The sequence below is a fragment of the Balaenoptera musculus genome, chromosome 20 (assembly GCF_009873245.2).
Source record: "Balaenoptera musculus isolate JJ_BM4_2016_0621 chromosome 20, mBalMus1.pri.v3, whole genome shotgun sequence".
Taxonomy (NCBI): domain Eukaryota; kingdom Metazoa; phylum Chordata; class Mammalia; order Artiodactyla; family Balaenopteridae; genus Balaenoptera; species Balaenoptera musculus.
The window spans coordinates 14,098,441-14,115,907 of NC_045804.1; the positions used below are offsets into that span (position 1 = coordinate 14,098,441).

At 41.5% G+C, this 17,467-nt stretch overlaps 1 protein-coding gene and 1 non-coding gene across 2 annotated transcripts; one reads left to right on the forward strand and one right to left on the reverse strand.

Moving 5' to 3' along the window:
• Positions 1–869: 869 nt before the first annotated feature.
• TRNAR-CCG lies at positions 870–942 on the reverse strand. Its single transcript has one exon. It is a non-coding gene; the product is annotated as a tRNA-Arg (tRNA).
• Positions 943–4,749: 3,807 nt separating this feature from the next.
• KPNA2 (karyopherin subunit alpha 2) lies at positions 4,750–15,222 on the forward strand. The gene is made up of 11 exons (XM_036838229.1): positions 4,750–4,886; positions 6,242–6,339; positions 6,491–6,628; positions 8,739–8,827; positions 9,660–9,928; positions 10,202–10,296; positions 10,393–10,656; positions 10,848–11,081; positions 11,323–11,505; positions 13,298–13,447; positions 14,871–15,222. The coding sequence occupies exons 2-11, from the start codon at positions 6,265–6,267 to the stop codon at positions 14,961–14,963; spliced, it is 1,590 nt and encodes a 529-aa protein (XP_036694124.1). The 5' UTR covers positions 4,750–4,886; positions 6,242–6,264; the 3' UTR covers positions 14,964–15,222.
• Positions 15,223–17,467: the final 2,245 nt, after the last annotated feature.

Here is a 17,467-nt window from a genome sequence, read left to right on the forward strand (position 1 = left end):
TACACTTGTCACAACTAAGAAATCAACGTTGGCATACTGTTGGTAACTAAACTCCAGAATGTATTCAGATTCCACTGGTTTTTCCACTAACGCCCTTTATCTTTTTCAGGCTCAAATCCAGGATACCACATCGCACTTAGTATTTAAGTTGTTTTTCAGAAGTAGGACTTCACTCCTCGATATTCCTCTTGTACAAGTTTTAGAAGAAGAGTTTAAACTTTTCAAGCTAGTCAACTGAACCAGTCTGACAAACTTAAACTCTGATTGTATTTCTTTTATTACACTAATTTGCAAATTAAATACACACACACACACACACACACACACACACACAAACCTTACGTTCCAACTACAATTTGTTGTTCATTATACTTTAGGGACAGAAACCATAAATTGTATTTATTATATTTGTATGTTTTAACACAAGTAAAAACACAGTTGCTTATATATTCTCCTTAGTACTGGAAATAAATGTTTGGACCCAGCACAGTTGAATCTGCTCACACACCCCTTGGGATAAGAATGGGAAGGAAGTTTTGCATGTGTGGCTGCCCATGATGAAACCCATTTTTAAAAGATAGAAAAAGAGATGATGCCATCTGTCCAGTTGGCAGTCGCTGTTTCCTAAGGCTTTTCTCTTTTAAAGATCAGTATAAACTAAGCAAGAGTAAATGCTCCTCTTTTGGGTCAGATTTTAGCTTTTACTTGCAAGGTCTAACTTACAGTGCTGTTAGAACCCGGAGATGCATTTCCTAATTTGTAAATCGGATAGCCCTCGAGATCGCTGTAGAGAAAGCGAAATTACGACATTTCAAAATCTACTTTCGTGCTCATCCCCGCGTTTCTCTCCACCAAAACTAATCTTTATGCGACCCAGATGGGACTCGAACCCACAATCCCCAGCTCCGGAGGCTGATGCCTTATCCATTAGGCCACTGGGTCACCACGGGATCCGGGTTCTCACACCGTCCCCTTACGGAATGCCATCATCGCGCACCGCCCTCGCGCTCTGCGGCCTCCCTTCCGGCGGTGTGTGATTTGGGAGCCGCCCCCAGTGCCTGCAGCACGCGCCTGCGCACTCCTGCGCTCTCGACCCGTCCCGCCGCCAGAGCCTCCGCGCGCATGCGCAGGGTCTGCCCCACCGCCTTTCCCTGGTACTGCGTGGCCCGCACGCGGGTGGCTCTGGGTGTTTCTGGGGGAGCTGTTTCCTCTTGGGTTTTCGGAAGGGCCTCAGTCCTGGCAGCATACTAGGCGCACTTGGTGTGGGGCGGAGGAACTCTAAACAAAATTTCAGTGTCTGGCCTCTCCCCGTTCTAATTCTATTTACCAGGGCGGTCCCGGGCCTCTGCATTTTGCAGAGTTCCTGCGACCTTCCTCTGGGGTGAGGTCCTACCGCATCCCCCCAACCTTCCCGTCCCTAACAGCTGCCTCCTTGCCTTTTTTTCCCTGCATTTTTTCAAATTACGTTAATTGGATAACATTATGTGCTGAGAGCTGTTGGGAGTTTCCAGGGTGAAGAGGCTTTTCTTCAAATCTGCCCTTCTCACCCGCTCACCTACATCCATTTTTCTCCCCATCTCTTCTTTCCGAATTGAAGGGAAAATAAATATAACGAGGTCCCTAAATACAAAATAATACGAATTTTGTTTTGTTTTTATCTTAAAGCTAGGTCTTCGATAAAGATTTAGAGGTTTTCTGGTTCCATGCATAGTATCTGTATGCTTGTTGCATATAAAGGTGCTGCATTTGTTATTTTTAAAAATACACGATTTCGTTTTCTTCTTAGACACATAATACCTGTTCATTCTTAAATTGTATAAAATGGGGGTAAGCCAAACAACAATTGAAATTGATAATAATTTTACCGTTCAGAGTTAACCACTATTAACATTTTGGTGTGCATCTTTCAAATCTTATGTGTCTGTGTGTTATGTGTCAGTTTTATTACCTGTGGATCCTGAGTCATCCAGGAAATGCTTTTCACAAAAACTAGGACATTATTAGTGAATAATAAATAATCATATAGCAACGATGGTGCAGAAGCAATGGTGGGTAAAACTGACACCTTAATGAATCAAGGCAGTGACACTGTTAGCAATAATCGTTATTCTTCACCTTTGTGCAGTGGAGGGAGGGGAGGGAATTTGGGCCAGCTTCACTTAAGAACATCCTTGATGACACTATAAGAATTATTAATTTAAATCTCGACCCTTGAGTACACATCTTTTTAATATTTTGTGTGACAAAATGGGAATTATGCATAAATCACTTTTACCACAGAATTGAGGAAAACATTTGTTCAATGTTTGAGTTGCAGGCTAAACTGGCTGCTTTTTCAGTGGAACATAGTTCTTGAAAGAATGACTGACAGGTAAACTATAATTATTCAGACTTGGGCACACTTGGGTTTGCTTCTCTGGAGCAGCTTCATACTCAGGCTCACGTCATCACGGCACGCAGTCCACTGGAAGAGAGGGGATATCTCACAAAAGCCTCAGTATATATTTTACTGCATTGTGTTACATCTTCATCACCAAATTCCTGTGTCTGGGGGATGGAATGTAATGATTGGCTTAGGCCAGACAGACCCTCTCCTGAATCTCCATCCAAACTACAATAGGAAGAGTTGGGGGTGTATGCTTTCCCAGGACAAGGTTGTATCTTTCAAAGGCAACTTTCACTTTTGACATTTTACTTGTGTTTCAGGTTATTTTCAGGTGAAAATACAGAATAGTGGTCAGAGAGCACGGATCCTGGAATGAGATGGCCTGGGTTTGAATCCTGTCTGCCATTTACTCCTGTACGAACCTGTACAAGTTACTTAACCACCCACTCTTCTGTGAAATGGAACAAATAATACTACCTCACAGAGTTGTGAAGATTAAATGTATTCATAAAGGTAAAACACTTAGAACAATTCTGGGCACATAGTACCCAATATTTGCAAGCAAAAGAAAACCCAATTTGGGGCTTCCCTGGTGGCGCAGTGGTTAAGAATCCAACCGCTAAGAATCCACCTGCCAACGCAGGGGTCATGGGTTCGAGCCCTACTCTGGGAAGATCCCACATGCTGCGGAACAACTAAGCCCGTGCACCACAACTACTGAGCCCGCGCGCCTAGAGCCCGTGCTCTGCAACAAGAGAAGCCTGCGCACCGCAACAAAGAGTAGCCCCCCTAGCCGTAACTAGAGAAACCCCACTCGCAGCAACAAAGGCCCAACGCAGCCAAAAAATAAATTAAAAAAAAAAAGAAAACCCAATTTAACGGGCTTAAACAACAAAGGAAATGTATTGGATGATGTAATTTCAAAGTTATATAATTGCAGCTTTCTGAGGTAAGGCAGGCTGTTGATCCTGGTTTCTCTACGACTGTCTAATTCAGATTTCTGTTACATCTCTCCGTTCAGAAGAACAGAGCCTGCTTTCCAACCTCTAATCATTAAACAAAAGGCACAGGCTTCCCAACTGGATGAATTTAGGTCACATGACTGCCCCAGAACCATTCACAGTAGCCAAGAGAAAGCCTTGCAGTGACAGGTTTGGAGGTGAAATCCTTCCACATTTTTGCATTTAGGGGGATAGGATTGTGCTGACTGGTTCGGTGGGAGTAGAAATCAACCTCCTATGACTCTCATAGCTGCTACACAATGAGTGAGGCTGGCAAAAATGCCTGCGAGAAGGGATGAAGTTCATTGTTTGAATTTATAGTAAAAAATAAGCTAATACAGCTTTTCTTAAAAATACCCTTTTCAGAATACAGAAAAGTTGCAAAAAGACAACAAAGTGGCCCATAATCCTGAGGTTCTGATAACCATCATTGATGCTTTTTTAAAAAGTACGAGAAAATACATTTTATTCAGAAATGTATAAAATATAGCATAGATCATTACTATAACAATTGACAAAATTTGAACACAGACTATAAATAAGTAATCACATCAAAGTTCAGTTGTCTTGAATTTGATGATTGTGGTGTGGTTATATAACAGAATTCTTACAAGATACGAGCCGAAATATTTAGGGGTAAAGGGACATGATTTCTCAGACTTGCTCTCAAATGGTTCAAAAAGTAATATGTAAAAGCCGTGTATATATATATTTACATAGAGAAATAGTAAATGTGGCAGATGTTAACATTTGGCAAATATGGATAAAGATTTGCAGCTGTACTGTATTTGAAATTATTAGAAATAAGACTGGAGAAACAGGCATAATAAACCTTTTGTTACCATATTTGTGCCTTCTATGCAGTCTTTTATGACGCAAGTTAAACAACAACGTCAACACCACCTAAAAAAATGCAGCACATATCTGCCTTACCCCTCCCCTCCTTGATGGCCAGAAACCCCGACCAAGTTCCTTCTGAGTCCTATCAGGGGAAAAATGCATAGCAATATATTTCTATATCAAGATTTTGAAAGAGAATTATTTTGGGAATCATTTGTGGTACTTGTTTAAGGCAAACATCCAGGGAAACTACCATCCACCGTACAAGCATAAGCGCACTGCTAAGAGGCAACGCTCCAGCCATGGCGGACTGGGAACTGGCTCTTCGCGCTGCGTGCCGGGATCTGGAGTCTTTCCCCTCCGAACTGCAAGGCGCTCTGGGATAGCCCGGCCTCTCCCTTATCTCGCGATGCTATCCTCTCTTCTTCGGGGCCCTCTGACTCCTCCCCAACGTGTTTTTCAAATCCACCAATGGGCGCATAGCGTAAGCTCGAACCAGCCAATCGGAATGCGGGGCCACCGGGAAATTTAAATCGCGCCGGCCGGCTGCTCGAGCCACACCGTCCTCTGACTGACCGTGGTGGACGTTTAGAGCGCAGTCGATCCGCAGCCTGTGCGCCCCGCACCGCCTCCTGTGGAAGCTTGAGCCGGTTCTGTAGGTACGAACTGAGGCCGCAGCGCGGCCCGAGCGGCAACGGCTGGCCCGCAAGGCCGCGCTCGGATTGCAGGCGGCGGGAGGGGAGGCCCGGGGTAGATGCCCGGCCTGGCTTTGGCCTCTCTGGTTGAGGAGGCCTCGGGGGCGTAGTTCGTTGACGAGACGGGCGTTGCACCATGCGAGTGCTTGGCTTTAGGGCTCGAGGCCCTGCGAACAGCCGCGATCGTCTTTGAGAGAGAATCAGAGTGAGGCCCGAGGAGGAAAGCCTCGGTAGGGGGCCCAGCGCCTCTGGCTCCTCCTCCGCCCGTTCCCGCTGCTGCTTCCCCGAAATGGGGTCGGGGGTGGGAGGGTGGGGCAGGGGAAGGGACTGGAGATGGAGGTGGCAGTTGGAAGTTCTGAACGTCTCTTAATACGTAGGCCCTGGTTTGGCTGTGTCACAATTTCGTAAAAGAACAGAATGGAATTAAAGATAGCCACTTGTAAGGGGGACGTTTACTTTTGTGCTCTTTTGGAGATTGCTCTTAAGTAGCTGAGTTTGAGTGAAGCACAGCTGATATCAGCCTAATGTAGTGGATTCGCTCAGAATTTCTGGAAATGAAAATATATGCGAGATGCTGAAGATGCAGAACTGCGTCGCAGGTGTTCAGGGTGGGTGGGCAGGAAATTTTATGAAAGACTCCACAATGTAATGATAAATTCGATTTTTAAAAATTTTCAGACGTGGAGAATGTACCTGTTTTGGCCTTTTAAAGACAGTAGAGGCTCCAGAGGATCTGAATTTATGGCCCCTAGGACATAGATTTAAACTGTAACCTCATTTCCCCTACTTTGTCTTCAATTAACTATTTATGGGTCCAATATAGAGTTTAGAGGCACACTGTCCGGTGTGGTAGTCCCCAAACGCATGTGGCTAGTCTGAATTGAGTTGTGCTGTAAGCTTAAAGTCCCCGCAAGATCTCGAAGAATTAGTATGAAAAAAGAATGTAAAATATCTCAGTAATTTTTTGATGTAACGTGTTGAAATGAGAAAATACGTGTTGGGTTAAATAGAATATATTATTGAAGTTAATTCCATTTGTTCCTTTTTGCTTTCTTAAAAATGTGGCTACTAGGAAACTTAAATTTATGCAGCCCGCATTATATTTCTGGTGGACAGTACTGCTCCAGGAAGTCTCAGCCCTTCAGAGGGGAGGGGCCAAAGATCATTTGGCCAAAGCTGTTTAATAGTGCTGAAAAAGGAAGTTCCTCCTCTAATATAGAAATGTAGACTCAGTATGTGTTTGGTAATTCCATTAATGCTCATCTTATTGCAAATCAAAATGATAAAAGGGAAATTTTTTTCTCTCCCTCATCTTACAGCTTTCTCCCTTTGTCTGATAACCATGTCCACCAATGAGAATGCTAATTCACCAGCTGCCCGCCTTAACAGATTCAAGAACAAGGGGAAAGACAGTACAGTGAGTACCTTCTGTTGCTTTCCTATGATATTTTTTAAACGGGAATATATTTGGAAAGGGGGTCAAAATTTTGAGCGAATTTGAAAAAGTGCCCTCACTTGACAACAAAAACTGATGTAATAGGTGAGATGATATGTTGTCTTTTCTCAAGGAAATGAGGCGGCGCCGAATAGAAGTTAATGTGGAGCTCAGGAAAGCTAAGAAGGATGACCAGATGCTGAAAAGGAGAAATGTCAGCTCTTTTCCAGACGATGCTGCTTCTCCACTGCAGGAAAACCGCAACAACCAGGTAAGGATATTTTAGCTTGTGAATTACGGTAAACCCAGAAAAATCAATATGGGGCTTTTCTTAGAAATTTAAATAACATTCCTAGCTTTGTGGTTTTAACTATCAAATGTGAAGATCTGTTTTTGTGTGCTCCCAGTCAGTAATTCTGATGCGTTGTCTTTTTCCTGCCCACCCTACGTAATCTACTGAAACTTATTCTAAGGTTGTCTTTAGCTCTGATCTCCCTTCAAGTTTCTCTGCATTTCCAGTTGCCAGCTCATACCTTGACCTGGCCGTTCAACTGTTAATTGAAAGTTAATCGTGTCCAGAACCATCTTATTTCTACCTCTTTCTTTCTCTTTCTCTTTTCCTTCCTCCCTTTCTTTCTTCTCTATTTTTTGTACTTGTCACCAGCTTTATTCAGGTCTTTTTCCTCAGTACTGAAATACTTTCAGTAGTTTCCTAATTTTATCTTGCCCTTCATTCTGTGCCACATGCCACTTACCTAAAAATTTTCCTAAAATACTGCTTTAAACATCTTAGAAACTTTATGGTTTTAAATCCTTATTTTTTTAATGTTTTTTGTAAATTAGACCCATCTTAGATTTTCAAATTTATGTCTTTCATCTTTCAAAGATATTGGGCACTTTCCTAGTTTTTTTCACGTTATGCTTTACTTTAGCGCTCTGTATTTTATCAGTGTTTTTTTTTTTTAATTGAATTCCACCTATGTGCTATTTCTCGAGTTTTATACTCAAATCCCATCTTCTCCTTTATAGCACTCTTTGGTTAGCCTAACAGGAAAAATGCTCCCTTCTCAGAATTCCTGTAGCACCCCATTCTGCACCAAAAAAGAAGAGTAAATTCTGTATAACACTATATACATATAACACTATATATATATAGTGTTATACATACAGCCATTTATTATATGGTTGTTTACTTGTCACATTTTCCTTGTTAAGTTGTAAGCTTATAGGGAGAAAGGGACACTGTCTTTTTGAGCTAACTGTAGCGTTGGTTCTCAAACCAACGCTACAGTTAACTCAAACCTATGATCACAACCTATACATTTATATTTGCAACACTACTGTGGAAATGAATAGATGACAAACTTAGATATGAAAATTCCCAGCATACCTAAATACAAGTGATTTAGACTAAGATAGGAATAACCTTCACAGTGCTCAAATTCATTTTTTTAAAGTTGTTCACAGCTACTTTAGTGACTAAATGCTGGGATACTCCATTACTTGAGACTTTGTTTAAATTTATTTATTTATTTTATTTATGGTTGTGCTGGGTCTTCGTTTCTGTGCGAGGGCTTTCTCTAGTTGAGGCAAGCGGGGGCCACTCTTCATCGTGGTGCGTGGGCCTCTCACTGTGGGGGCCTCTCTTGTTGCGGAGCACAGGCTCCAGATGCGCAGGCTCAGCAGCTGTGGCACACGGGCCTAGTTGCTCCGCGGCATATGGGATCTTCCCAGATCAGAGCTCGAACCCGTGTCCCCTGCATTAGCAGGCAGACTCCCAACCACTGCGCCACCAGGGAAGCCCGAGACTTTGTTTAATCATGACACCAAGTTTGAGAATTGTTCTACATATTAAAAATGAATATTTCATTAACAGGCAAATTTTAATGTAGGGCTAAACTCGTAGTAACTGATTATAAACTTAGGAATGTTTTCACGTTGGGATTTTATTGTTTGTATTTAATTCTTTTTTTAAAATAAATTTATTTATTTTATTTTATTTTTGGCTGCATTGGGTCTTCATTGCTGCACACGGGCTTTTCTGTGGTTGCAGCGAACAGGGGCTACTCTTCATTAGTGGTGCTCAGGCTTTTCACTGCAGTGGCTTCTCTTGTTGTGGAGCACGGGCTCTAGGCGCGTGGGCTTCAGTAGTTGTGGCACACGGGCTTAGTAGTTGTGGCGCACGGGCTTTAGAGCACAGGCTCAGTAGTTGTGGCGCACAGGCTTAGTTGCTCCGCGGCATGTGGGATCTTCCCGGACCAGGGCTCGAACCCGTGTTCCCTGCATTGGCAGGCGGATTCTTAACTACTACGCCACCAGGGAAGCCCTGTATTTAATCTTAAAAATGATAATTTGCAAAATTAATTCCACTCTTCTTGTAGGGCACTGTAAATTGGTCTGTTGATGACATTGTCAAGGGCATAAATAGCAACAATTTGGAAAGCCAGCTCCAAGCTACTCAAGCTGCTAGGTAAGTCTTGTCTGCTATAGCATGGGTAACCTAAGAAATCAGCTTTTTACATTTTTTGGTGGGAAAGTGATGAGCAGGTGGTGTGGGTCAAGTAAAGGTTAAGCCAGGCCTAGGCCTATTTTCATTAGAATCTTCCCTTAGGAGGATGTAAAATTTTCTGTAATTCCGTCTACCTCCAGTGATAATCACTGTTAACCTTTTGGTGTACTTTTTAACAAAATTACAAAGTTTTTGTCACAGTGCCATTTCAAGTCAGTGTCAGGGAAAGGAGGAATTATTCAGGAAGTGGGATTAGCACATTTATTTAGAATGGTCCATCCATTTAGGAAATAAATATATGTAGACTCTTATCTCCCACCATACACAAATATTTGTGATATCCATAATAGAAAGGATTAATAATTTCTGTAGCTTGACAGTGTGGGGAAAAGCAAGTCCAGTTGACAAATGATCATGGAAAAGATGTTTAGCTTCACTAGTGGTCAGAGAAATGCAAATTAAATTAACAGAGTGCGATGCTATCAGATTGTCAAAGTTTTTAAAAAGTGATAAGATCTAAAGTAGATTTCTGCAGAGATGCAGAGAGAAGGTTCTATATTATTGGTAATATCTCAGCTTTGGAAAAAAAGTAGTTTACGACGCAACTTACGGTAGCGCCATGCAACCAGTCTGCTCAGCTCCTCTTAAATCCAGGATGTCTCAGCATTTAGTGCTTTACTGTAAAAGGTTGTTTAAAGTTCTAAACTCTTGAGTTGCATTTTAAATTGTTTTTTATATGAACCTGTTTTGTTAATCACCTTCAACTTTTGTTTCTCTTTTTGCTTTCCCTTAGGAAACTGCTTTCCAGGGAAAAACAGCCCCCTATAGACAGCATAATCCGGGCTGGTTTGATTCCAAAATTTGTGTCCTTCTTGGGCAGAACTGATTGTAGTCCCATTCAGTTTGAATCTGCTTGGGCCCTCACTAACATTGCTTCCGGGACATCAGAACAGACCAAGGCTGTGGTAGATGGAGGTGCTATCCCAGCATTCATTTCTCTGTTGGCATCTCCCCACACTCACATCAGTGAACAAGCTGTATGGGCTCTAGGAAACATTGCAGGTACTTGGATTTAAAATTCTTTTGACTGAGTGTCTCCAGTCATACTGAGGTTGGTAGAAGAGCCTTGTCATAAGTAATAGTGACGTCTGTGTTGGGTTTTGAACTTACTTGCTTCCAGTGCGTATAAGGGGTGGAAGTGGCATCTAATTTAAGGAATTTCTGAGAGTGTTTTCTTTGCGTCAAGACACTGGTGCACTCAGTCACTGAAATTGATGGTGCTAGACAAGTAGTTATGGTTAACTTTGCCTTTTTTTTTTTTTTTTTTTTTTAAAGGTGATGGCTCGGTTTTCCGAGACTTGGTTATCAAGTATGGTGCAGTTGACCCGCTCTTGGCACTTTTGGCGGTTCCTGATTTGTCATCTTTAGCAGTAAGTTACTTAACATACATCAAGTTATTCATTGATTATAATTTTCCCACCTTCTCAAAAAACAGAGCACTTCATTGCATTTTTCTTTTCCCCCAGTGTGGTTACTTACGTAATCTTACCTGGACACTTTCAAATCTTTGTCGCAACAAGAATCCTGCACCCCCCTTAGATGCTGTTGAACAAATTCTTCCTACTTTAGTTCGTCTCCTGCATCACGATGATCCAGAAGTTTTAGCTGATACCTGCTGGGCTATTTCCTACCTTACCGATGGTCCAAATGAACGGATTGAAATGGTTGTGAAAACTGGGGTTGTACCCCAACTTGTGAAGCTTTTAGGAGCTACTGAATTGCCAATTGTGGTAAGTGAACTTTCAGGTGAGACTATAAAGTATAAGGAGCATAATCAATTGGTACTAATATTGACATATTGTCTATTTTAGGCCATATAATGAGCCTCTTACTTGCCAAAACTTTTAGGGCATAGAGATTTTGAGCAGTGCTGGAAAAGATAAAAGATAACCGCCAGCGTCAACATTTTTTTCCTTTTCAGACTCCTGCGCTAAGAGCCATAGGGAATATTGTCACTGGGACAGATGAACAGACTCAGGTTGTAATAGATGCAGGAGCACTTGCCATCTTTCCCAGCCTGCTAACAAACTCCAAAACTAATATTCAGAAGGAAGCTACGTGGACAATGTCAAACATCACGGCTGGCCGCCAGGACCAGATACAGCAAGTTGTAAATCATGGATTAGTCCCATTCCTTGTTGGCGTTCTCTCTAAGGTAATGAAGTCTTAGGACTTAATAAGGGATTGTTAGTGTTTATGGACAGGCACTTGGTAGATTCTTAATGTGCTAATGTTAAGTTCTACTTAACTGCCTTTGCTGAATTATAGTCATTTCTTTTACTTAAGCTTGGGTAGGACCAGTTGGTAGTTTTAGTCACCGTTTTTCTGAAACAGTACTTTTGGAATCTTATTTTTATGACTCTTCTGAAATAAACCTGTTTTCTTATGTTAATTAGGCCGACTTTAAGACACAAAAGGAAGCTGTATGGGCTGTGACCAACTACACAAGCGGCGGAACAGTTGAGCAGATCGTATACCTTGTTCATTGTGGCATAATAGAACCGTTGATGAACCTCCTAACTGCGAAAGACACTAAAATTATTCTGGTTATTCTGGATGCCATCTCAAATATCTTTCAGGTAAGTCTTAAGAAGGTGGCATGTGTTTGAATTTGGACTTGATAATTGGTTTGCTATGTAGGTGATCGGGGTGGGGGCAGCTGAGCTTACTCAGGGGGCCACAGAATCAGAGAGACATTTATGGGGGCCACACTCTTGATAAAAGGTGTGACAAGGGATTGTAAGAGATATAAAGGAGATGACAGGTGCATGATGTCACCTGAATTGAGGTCAGGTACATATGTGGACACTATTCATACCTATTTATTTTGTCAAGAATTTTTAATTCCCCAGTTTCATACTGAATTTTGGTGAGATTAAATTTGAATGACCTAGTTAATTATATTTTTCTTCTGGTTCCATTCCTAACTGATCCAAGCATGCTAGCACATGGCACTTGTCATAGTGTTTGGTGGTAGGTAGGTCTTACTCAACAACTTTAAACTTCAGATTATGGAAATTTGTACATATCAAAGTTGAGTTTAGAGTAATGATCCCTAGTGTATCCATCACCTAGCATAAATAATTGTCAACATTTGGCCTCTTTTTTTTTTTTTTTTTTTTTTAATTTTATTTATTATTTTTGGCTGTGTTGGGTCTTCGTTTCTGTGCGAGGGCTTTCTCTAGTTGTGGCAAGCGGGGGCCACTCTTCATCGCGGTGCGCGGGCCTCTCACTATCGCGGCCTCTCTTGTTGCGGAGCACAGGCTCCAGACGCGCAGGCTCAGTAGTTGTGGCTCACGGGCCCAGTTACTCCACGGCATGTGGGATCTTCCCAGACCAGGGCTCAAACCCATGTCCCCTGCATTGGCAGGCGGATTCTCAACCACTGCACCACCAGGGAAGCCCTTGGCCTCTTTTTCTACTCACCTTACCTAGAATTTTATTTTTTTTAAATTTATTTATTTATTTATTTATTTTTGGCTGCATTGGGTCTTTGTTGCTGCGCGCGGGCTTTCTCTAGTTGCGAAGAGCGGGGGCTACTCTTCGTTGCAGTGCGCAGTCTTCTCATTGCGGTGGCTTCTCTTGTTGTGGAGCACGGGCTCTAGGCACGTGGGCTTCAGTAGTTGTGGCATGTGGGCTCAGTAATTGTGGCTCACGGGCTCTAGAGCGTAGGCTCAGTAGTTGTGGTGCACGGGCTTAGTTGCTCCACGGCATGTGGGATCATCCCAGACCAGGGCTTAAACCCATGTCCCCTGCATTGGCAGGCGGATTCTTAACCGCTGCGTCACCAGGGAAGCCCTACAATTTTATTTTGAAGCAAGTGAGTTATTTCATTTTTAAAAATTTATGTTTCTCCTAAAAGTTGAGAACTTTAAAACATATTTAGCCAGAATATCATTCTTACACCTAATAGGTTCTTGATATCATCAAATAATCTAGTCCAGGGAATTTGTTTTTACATACCGTAGGCCATCTTTACTCTCGGACAATGGTTCTCTTCCTTGACTACATACATCTTGGGATTATCTGGGGTGCTTTTACACTAGTAATTTCCTATTCCCATCACAGACCAATTGAACCTGGATATAGCGTCATTTTTAAAGTTGCCGAAAAGGTTGAGAACTATACTAAGATCTTTGTGGCTGAAGGCTGCAGAAGTAGTTGCTAAGAGCAAGTACAGGTCTGATTCCCTTGAATTTTTAAAAAATGTAAAATGTAGATAAAAATGGAGATAGTTTTATCTCATAGGATTATGGAAGGAACTGTTGTGTTTATTTCTGTCTGATATATGTTGATAGTCAAACGTAGACATTGTTTTCTTCATTAAAACAGAACAAAGTTTAAGCTACTAAACTTGGAAATTTTTTTTAGGCTGCTGAAAAACTAGGTGAAACTGAGAAACTTAGTATAATGATTGAAGAATGTGGAGGTTTGGACAAAATTGAAGCTCTACAAAACCATGAAAATGAGTCTGTGTACAAAGCTTCATTAAACTTGATTGAGAAGTATTTCTCTGTGGAGGTGAGTAACCTGGTAATGTTAATAAGAACTGGGAAAATACACACTTAGGATTAAGCCTGTAAGATTTTTTTTTCCTCATACTTTTTTAATGAGCCCTGATAAATACAGTAAAATATCAGTGTAAGTAGGAGATAACATACATATTTGCTCCTCTAATGTTTGGCTTGATGATAATACCATCTTTGTAACTTGAGATATTAAAAAGTCACCAATTTACTTTCGAATGAAGAGCCTCACGAATCTTAGAATATCTTTTTTTTGTTGTTGTTGAATTTATTTATTTGGTTGTGCCGGGTCTTAGTTGCGGCATGCTTGTGGGCTCTAGTTCCCTGACCAGGGATCGAACCTGGGCACCCTGCATTGGGAGCACAGAGTCTTAACCACTGCGCCACCAGGGAAGTCCCATGAGTCTTGGAATATCTTGAGACTGAGTTTGTGTAGGAGTTGGAGAAGTAGGCCGACCCCACAGCCATCCTCTGGCCTAATCGGTTTTGCTCTTGCCTACTGAAAAGTGACAGGTTAAAAAAAATCTCTATTTTTCTGTTAATTGTAGAAGCTTTCTTTAAAAATTTTTTTCTTTTAATATTATAATTTTTTATTGAAATATTGTTGATTTACAATGTTGTGTTAATTACTGCTGTACAGCAAAGTGATTCAGTTATACATATATATATACTTTTTTGTATATATTCTTTTCCACTATGGTTTATCACAGGATATTGACTATAGTTCTCTGTGCTGTACAGTAGGAACTTGTTGTTTATCCATTCTATGTATAATAGCTTACACTTAACACCAACCTCTCACTCCATCCTTCCCCCTTCCCCTCCCCCTTGGCAACCACCAGTCTGTTCTTGATGTCTGTGATTCTGTTTCACAGATAGGTTCATTTGTGTCGTAGTTTAGATTCCACATGTAAGTAATATCATACGGTATTTGTCTTTCTGACTTATTTCACTTAGTATGATAATCTCTAGTTGTATCCATGTTGTAGTAGCATTTCTTAACCCATTCAGAACCTTCCCCTCTCAGGCAAGTTTCAGTAGCCCTCCCTCCACTATTTGAGATATTGAAGTGTGTTTCAGGATTAAAGGTGAAATACACAAATGAAGACTTTAAGAGTGAATACCTTATAGGCATTATGTTAAGTGAAATGAGTCAGACAGAGGAAGACAAATACCATAAGATCTCTCTTATATGTGGAATGTTAAAAAACACACACACACAAGCTCATAGATACAGGGAACAGATTGGTGGTTGCCAGAGGCGGGAGAAATGAGTAAACTTTTTTTTGTTTTTGTTTTTAGCCTAAATAAATTGAGATAAAAGTAGAAAAAAGAGTAAATACAGACTTCTAGGCAGCTACCTCTTAGAAATGTGCCATATTTATGGGATTATATTGTTTGTTTTTAAATACTTCCAGGAAGAGGAAGATCAAAATGTTGTGCCAGAAACTACCTCTGAAGGGTATACATTCCAAGTTCAGGATGGCACTGCTGGGACCTTCAACTTTTAGATCGTACATCTGAGGCATAAAGTTGTTTGTTGTGTACTATGTTTGGTAGAAGTTTGTCTTACTGTTTCTCTACTAAGAACTCTTTACACGTGGTTTGTTATTGTAGCACTTTTTACAAAGAAACTATACTTGAACAGTTCCAAACTGTACATACTGTATGAAGCCTCTCCTCTCAATGGGTTTCTTATTTCTATGTGGAATTTCATACCTTGCAGTGTCCTGTAAATAAAGATTAGATTCCACCCTTTTCTTTACGTCACCATGCCGATGTGTTACTTTCTAATTTAGAGCTCTTAAAGGCTGCAAATGAAGGGGAGCTGAATTGAACGGATGTGACTCTAACCAGGGGTGTAGTTTTGGTTGCAGACATCATTTAATGTAAGGTTTGTTATGTCATCAAGGATACAAGATTGATAACTCCCTGCCCACTTCTGAATTCTGGCTTTGCTCCAGGCTGCTTCCCCTCTTGGTTGGTGAAAATGGCCATTGGCACTTCCAGTCTTCACATCCATTTCACACCAGTCAGAAAAATTTTTTTCACAAGTTTTCACCAAAGAACAAATAAAATTTCGCAGAAGCCCGCAGCCAATGTCTTTTCAAGACTTACTGGCCAGGGAGATGGGATAAAAATCTTAAATTTAATCATAAATTTCTCCTGGAGCTACAAGTGGAATTCATTCCTCCGAAACTTCAAGGCTGAAAGTGGTTTCAAGGCTGCACCTTGGCATCAACAACTGGGAAAGTTTAATTGGTAAGGGGTGGGGTTGAAATAGTGTACTTAAGTTTTTAATTTAATCCCCAGGTGTTCCATCTGTGCAGCCTGGGTTGTGAAAGCCACTACTTGAAGGAGTTGCTATGCTGTTAGCAGAAAAGGAAGGGGTTGGGGGGTGGAGTGTTAGCTACAGTATCCCAGAAGTCTCAGGAAAACGAAATGCATCTTTAAAGTACAACTGTTAGTTTCTGCCTTTTTTTTAAAATTTATTTTTGGCTGCTTTTTTGACTGGTGGAAAAGTGATGAGCAAAGCCTCCACTGCCTTTTCCCACCACAGAAGATAAAAACTGGGACTTCCCTGGTGGCGCAGTGGTTAAGAATCTGCCTGCCAATGCAGGGAACACGGGTTCGAACCTTGGTCTGGGAAGATCCCACATACCGCGGAGCAACGAAGCCCGTGCGCCACAACTACTGAGCCTACACTCCAGAGCCCGCGACCCACAACTACTGAAGCCCACGTGCCTAGAGTCTGCTCTGCAACAAGAGAAGCCACTGCAGTGAGAAGCCCACGCACCGCAACGAAGAGTAGCCCCTGGTCTCTGCAACTACAGAAAGCCTGCGTGCAGCAATGAAGACCCAACGCAGCCAAAAATAAATAAATAAAATAAAATTTTTTAAAAAGCGGGGGGGGGGGGGGGTGGGGGGGGAGGAGAGAAGTAACCAGACTGCGGCTCTGCAGCCTGTCCTCCCTTCCCTGCCTGCCTCATGCTCCACTCCCCTTCTTCCCTCCCCTTTCCCCAGCATAAGTCCCTTCTTGGTTGCTGCATCCAGAAGTCTTTCACTTGAGAAAATGTGGAAGTAAACCTGGACATCCTAGGCTTTTGTTTTAAGGTAGGTGGAGCTTTATGGCTTTAAAGGGACTAGTGTAATACGCACTTTGATAAGAGTACAAGGCCTGGATTTGTTAGCGTAAAGGCGTGACTCTGAAGTAATGGACAGGAGGCAGCTGATTTCTAAAAATACATTTTCATATTTTAGATAAAATTCTTAACATAACTAGTTTCCTTGGAGTTAAAATCCAGAGAGGCATTTGTATGTTTTTATTGAACTTAACTGGATAAAATCTTAGGTATTTTTTGAGGTTTTATATTCAGCTTGATTTTAAAAAGTGATAAAACACTCTATAGCCACCAACTTTTCCCTCTTTCGTAAAATGATAATGTCTAAATTACTTTTATTAACGCACTACATTTTCAAGCTAGCAGTTTTAAATCTCATCTAAGGTTTTAATAAATTATCTTTGCCTATAACTGATTTTTGTATTAGTTGTAAGTAAGGGTGGGAAGGTAACACAAAATTTTAGTGAAATATAAAAGTAAAAACTGCAGACACTTATTTTGCTTGTTGCAAAAATCTTTAAAAAGTTAACATTATCGGGACTTCCCTGGTGGTCCAGTGGTTAACACTATGTGCTTCCAATGCAGGGGGCTGTGGGTTCGATCCCTGGTTGGGGAGTTAAGATCCCACATGCCACGCAGCTGAAAAAAAAAAGTTAACATTATCATTAAAAGATTGAACGTCAGTGCTAAATATTTCCCGGAGTATTGATTCTTTTTTTTTTTTTGCTTGGCTGTGTTGGGTCTTCTTTGCTGCACGCGGGCTTTCTCTAGTTGTGGCAAACGGGGACTACTCTTCGTTGCGGTGCACGGGCTTCTCATTGTGGTGGCTTCTCTTGTTGTGGAGCACGGGCTCTAGGTGCGCGGGCTTCAGTAATTGTGGCACGCAGGCTCAG